This window comes from Theobroma umbraticum, unplaced genomic scaffold (assembly GCF_002168275.2).
Source record: "Theobroma umbraticum cultivar Fairchild unplaced genomic scaffold, ASM216827v3 scaffold_4.1, whole genome shotgun sequence".
In the NCBI taxonomy this organism is placed as follows: domain Eukaryota; kingdom Viridiplantae; phylum Streptophyta; class Magnoliopsida; order Malvales; family Malvaceae; genus Theobroma; species Theobroma umbraticum.
The window spans coordinates 2046150-2052149 of NW_018397258.1; the positions used below are offsets into that span (position 1 = coordinate 2046150).

The 6000-nt window shown below is 32.3% G+C and overlaps 1 protein-coding gene across 1 annotated transcript; it reads left to right on the forward strand.

Annotated features, from left to right (window-relative positions):
* The first annotated feature begins 1249 nt into the window (after positions 1-1249).
* LOC110414294 (cytochrome P450 87A3-like) lies at positions 1250-3876 on the forward strand. The gene is made up of 9 exons (XM_021425402.2): positions 1250-1449; positions 1667-1991; positions 2090-2242; positions 2340-2588; positions 2698-2787; positions 2898-2976; positions 3102-3208; positions 3284-3411; positions 3493-3876. The coding sequence occupies exons 1-9, from the start codon at positions 1250-1252 to the stop codon at positions 3650-3652; spliced, it is 1491 nt and encodes a 496-aa protein (XP_021281077.1). The 3' UTR covers positions 3653-3876.
* The last annotated feature ends 2124 nt before the right edge of the window (positions 3877-6000 follow it).

Consider the following 6000-nt stretch of genomic DNA (forward strand, 5'->3'; position numbering starts at 1 on the left):
TAGATCTATAAGTCATAATGTTTATTCACATGACTTTAATGTTTATGAAATCTATGACATCTTCCGGATGGATACGTGAATGTTGAAGTGATTTTTTACTAAAAAAATATATTTTAATTAGTTAATTTTTTAAAATTAAAATTTTTTATCATTTATTATGATTGTAAAAGATGTCAACAGACAATAAACTAACAATGATAAAGGGCACACTTGTTATGTGCAATATTAACGGAAAGATTCCTGTGGCCTAAGGCAATTCAATTCTGCCTTTGCTTCTAGATTTTGGTCCAAACATAAACTTTAGGTTAAGTTTAGTATATTATTAGAAATACGATTATTGAAAATATGATTATTAGGTATATGATTGTTGAGAATATAACTTTGTAGCGTTTGATATAATAAAAGAAAGTGAATTGTAAGAAATACGATTGTTGAAAAGATTACATTATAGTGTTTGGTTTGTGAGTATTTTATTAAGAATATAATATAAATTGACAAAATAAAATTGGCAAAATTACCTTTATATATAAAAAAACATATAAGTTGAATAAATTTATAATTTTTAATATAAAATTTTACTTTTCAATTTTAAGCCATTAAAATAATAAATAATAACATTGAAAAATAACATAATATTTTTATGTTAATTATTTAAATATTAAAATATGTAAAATTACTAAGTATTTATTTTTACCTTAAACTTATAAAAATTAAAAATAAAAATATTATCCAAAAGCAAATCTATCGATAGATAAAAAATTTTATCAATAAATCATATTATCTATTGATAAATTATACTATCTATCAATAGATAAATAACTGCAATTAAAAGTTTGAACGTTCAATTTTAAGTATTCTTGAAGCTTACACCAAACATCTTTTTCCCTCAAATCCTTTCAATTCCTTAATAAATATTCTCGAATCTAAATCATTTTATTATTTCTCTCTTAATTTTTGACATCAAAAATATAAATTTTTCTTAAAACACTTTCAAATATTTTGAAAATTTGAATTAAGGTTTCATAAAACCCAAAATCTCAATTTCTTTAATTTTTAAATTTAGTGATGAAATTTGACCCAAATATGCTGGTGAGAGGCTACGCCAACAGCAAGTGATGAGATTCTCCAGTGCCATTATAAGAGCCCCCTGCAAATGCCATTGATGTCCACACAAATGCGTAGAGAAAACCATATACTTCTTCTCATCAGACAGACTCTTAGTCTAATACCCCAAGCCAGGTAATTCGAAATGTGGGGGGCGGTTCTTTGCCTTGTAGCTTTGCTCGTTGTTTGGATTAGCCGTTGGGTGCATAATTGGGCAAACCCCAAGTGTGATGGGGTTCTGCCACCTGGTTCAATGGGCTTGCCCTTCATTGGGGAGACAACTCAGTTCTTCTCTCCCCATTCTTTGTACGACATCCCACCATTCATCAGCAAAAGAACGCGAAGGTAAGCTCATCACAGTTTGCTTTCATGACAGTGTAATTGAATTCCACAGTTAAGAGACACAAAACGTAACTAACGATATGTTCATGGCATTTCCATTTTGGATGGATATTGGGAGACGTTGTAGGCTTGTAGCTCAATCACAAGAATCCAATTTAGAGTTCAAGCAATGGTACTAATAAAATTAACGAATTGTTTTTACTTAATTTCCTTTTTTCAGATATGGGGCAGTGTTTCGAACTAGCTTAGTTGGTCAGAAGGTTGTTGTATCAACTGATCCAGTAATCAATTATGAAATCTTTCAACAAGAAAACAAGTCGTTCTTGCTCTGGTATACACAGAGTTTCTTAGAAATTTTTGGCCAACAAAGCCTGGTCACACAGCATGGGATGGTTCACAAGTACCTCAAGAACTTAATCCTTCAGCTTGTTAGCCCTGAAAACCTTAAGGGGAAACTACTTCCTGTAATGGATAAAGCGACCCGCAAACATCTTAACTCCTGGGCTAGCCTTGGCAGAATCGACGTGAAAGAAGGATCTTCTAAGGTATATTTATAATTTATGCAAGCATTTTGCCTATGATCCATATGTTTATTTTTTTTCTGGCTTATGGCAACAACATACCTTTGTTTGCATTTTGACAGATGATATTCGAATATTTTGCAAAGAAACTCATTGGGTATGATGAAAACATGGATCCAAACAGGAAATTGAGAGACAGTTTCCAAGCCTTCATGGATGGTCTTATCTCGTTTCCTTTAAACATCCCAGGGACTGCTTATCATGCATGTTTACAGGTATTAGAAATAGACAAACATATATACCCTAAATCTCAACAGAAATTTTTTGCTTTCTCAAGTTCTCATTCAAGTATCCTAGTTGAATCTGATTCAGGGTCGTAAAAAGGCCTACAAGGTGATTAAAGATATATTTGAAAAGAGGAAAGCATCAAAGGGTCATCACAATGATTTCTTAGAGTATTTACTCAATGAAGTGGAGAGAGAAGACACGTTTTTAACAGAGCAAATTGCCAAAGACTTGGTCTTTGTGCTTCTCTTTGCTTCTCATGAGACTATTTCTGCAGCCACCACATTAGCAGTCAAGTTTATTGCTGATCATCACCAAGTCCTCGAAGAATTAACAGTTTGTGCAAATCAAGTGCTTCTTCTATAAAAAGTTATAGAAAAGAAAAACCCTTTCAAATTAATGGCCCAAAACTAACTAAATCAATCTATGATATTTTAATTTTCAGAAAGAGCACGAGGCTATCATTAAAAGCCGCGGACATGAGAATTCTGAACTTACATGGCAAGAATATAAATCAATGACTTTCACACATATGGTGACTGCTGCTCCCAAAACCTGTTAATTACTAGCAATTAATTCTTTTTATAGATTCAATTTATGCCCTTTTCAATGACAGTGTACACTTGACTCTTGCTTGTATCTCAGGTTATCAATGAAACAGTTAGGCTAGCAAATATTGTTCCAGGAATTTTCAGAAAAGTGGTGAAAGATGTTGAGATAAAGGGTAAGTTCTGAATCGATGAAATAGTCCCAAAGTGATCCAATCTTGATTACTTCTCAAGAACTTGTTTGAATTAATAAGAGATCGGGTATCCTGAAAGCTAAACTAAGGAGATGTTGCTTGTGCAGGGTACACAATACCAGCAGGTTGGTTGGTGATGGTTGTCCCAGCTTCTGTTCATTTGAGTCCCAACAAATACGAGAGCCCTCTTCAATTTAATCCATGGCGATGGGAGGTAAATTCCAATGAATGTTGCATATCAAACATTCCATTTATTTCCAAATTTAATTAAAACCAAAAGGCAATACAGGGACAAGAGTTGCATGCGGGATCCAAGAGTTTCATGGCCTTCGGTGGAGGTATAAGGCTCTGTGTTGGAGCTGACTTTGCCAAGCTTCAGATGGCCATTTTCATCCATTACATGGTCACAAGATACAGGTATTAGATTAACATTTTCGAGTCCCTAATGCAGGTTCAAGATCAATTGAAATAATAAAAATGAAATATAATTATCATCAGGTGGACAGTGATGAAAGGAGGGGACATTGTTCGGAGGCCTGGCCTGATATTTCCCAATGGACTTCACATCAAAATCTCTGGTAGGCAGGAATGGCGATCGAGGAGCTTCGAGTCAAGACTCAAGAAACAAACAACGGATGCCACAGGGGCCTTTAATTGAGCTACCTTTACAGTTATGAATAGATGGGACTACCCATTTTCTTCCTCTTTTTGTCCGATTCCACTCCTTGGCTGCTTATCAAGATGATCATGAAAAAAATGATGGGTTATTGCCTAAAGCTTGACACCATCAATCAATTTGCTAGCCAGCAAAATAAAAACGGTCGCTTGTGTTAGATTTCTTTGCATGAAGCCATGGAATAATAATTCCACTTTGTTATTTTAACAGGTCCTTTTCATGAAAATGGAATATAATATCATGATAGCAGATCAAGAATGTAACATCATGATCTAGATGTCGTGATGCTCTTCCATACATATTGTTCCATATATACTTCATTATTGTTATGTATTTCTCTAATTAATCCCATTAATTCCAGGAAAAAGGTGAAGTAGCCATTCACGAGCCCTGAAGCCAAGTGGGCTACTTATAGAAACAAACTTGTCTCTAAACCTCTAAAAAAGTTAAGCCCAGGCCTTGTCAAAAGCTTTAACGTGGGCCAATGGAAAGCTAAGTTAGGTCTTTGCTAACTTAGCTCAGTCCACACAATGTAACATTTTGGTAACTTGGTTTTTTTATTTTTGTGTTTTATCAACAATAAAAACAAACATTTTTCTCAAAAAAATATTCCATGCAAATAACCATATAATAAATTTCTTCAAGAAAACACCAAAATAATTAAGGCCCCGAGAATCATAATTTGGAAATTTTATTTTCAAACCTTAAGAAATGGAAAAATAAAATAAAATAAAAATGGAAGTTTAAGGGATAATTAAGGGCAACTTTTTTTATATGATTACAAAAGGGTTTTTGCATTAACGTGTCTACTCCTAAATTGTCGTGCTTGAACCATGCCTGGACACTGATCCACATGTGATTCTGGGGTTTCCACTGCATTAATTAATAGACAGGCACATGCATGTTTTGTTTTCAAGAAAACTCTTCACTTCTTTTTTCCGTTAAGCACAAACTATACGTGAAGGCAAGCAAGTTTGGGTCGATGTCCCCGCCCCCAGCTTGCCCATCCCATTAATAAATTCTAATAGTCTCCCGTAGTAGTTTCTTAAATCTATAAGCCTATAATCAGAAATCATCTTGTACACGAAAAGCATATTTAATATTTTTTTTCTTTAATTAAAAATTAATAAAGCTACAAACCAAAAGAGAAAAAAAAATTCTAGGCCATTCAGGGTAGTAAAATTTAATAGTAATTTACTGGATTGATCATATTGACAGAAGAAGCTGCCACGTGAAGAATTAAAATAATATTTGACAAGAAAACAAGGGAAGAAAATTGTGTGTCCAAATGTTTTTATATATCAAGCTTTTCTATGGAAAGTCAAAAACTTCACCTGCTTGGTGAAGGAATTGGAAGACTAAAGGAGCAGTAACTAATCCCATGGCCCATCCCCATCTTCCCAACCCTAAAAAAAATTCATAAATTTTGAAAATTTCGAAAAAGACACTTTAAAACGAATGAAATTAGATTTATCAGATAAAACAAGATTATTTTTATTATATAATTTAGTATCACATATATCAAAACAATTAAGCTATAAAAAGAGTGCCGTGGGGATGTTTTTTTCTGGTGCTCTTTTGTAGTATTATTATTTTTTTCAAATAATATTTTCTTTCAGTTTTAAAAATATGTGTTCAATGACAATTTTATAAGGTATTTACAAATATGTAAATAAATAAAAACATGAATTATATTCGGGATTATTATAGAAAAATTTGGGATTGTGTTTAAAGGTTCGATATATTCAAATCAACCCTTTAATTAATTTTTTTTCATGGAATTAAGCTTTGTACAAGTGAGTTAACCTTTAATTCTCATAAAGAATTAAATTAGTTTCTTCTCCCAAAAACCGTGTACGGTTCTTGCAAAGAAACAGAGCAAATTTAATTAGCGAAGAAAAGTTAGGTCTCCTGCTCCATTGATATCAATAGAACTCGAGGTTACAAATAGGGTATTTAATGTATCTTTTGACTCACAAACTAGCTCCTCTTTGTGCAAGACATTTTACTTATAAATTGAAAAAATAAATAAAATACTACTATACTTTTCTATAATGTTTAATATCAAAAAAAAATGTTATACTCCTAATTTCTCAAGTAAGAATTAGTATAAAATATTTACATGTGATTGTCTTAATTCTCTTTAAAGTAGACTCAATTTACATTCTTTTATGATTTTAATATATTTTTATTTTAATTAACATTCTATAAATATCCTTTTTCTTAATTAGTATTTTTATGAAGAAAAGAAAAGGCAGGAGGGCAAGTGAAGGGGAATCGGAATCCCACCCAACGTATACTTACCATGACAAAATACACAAATTTTATTA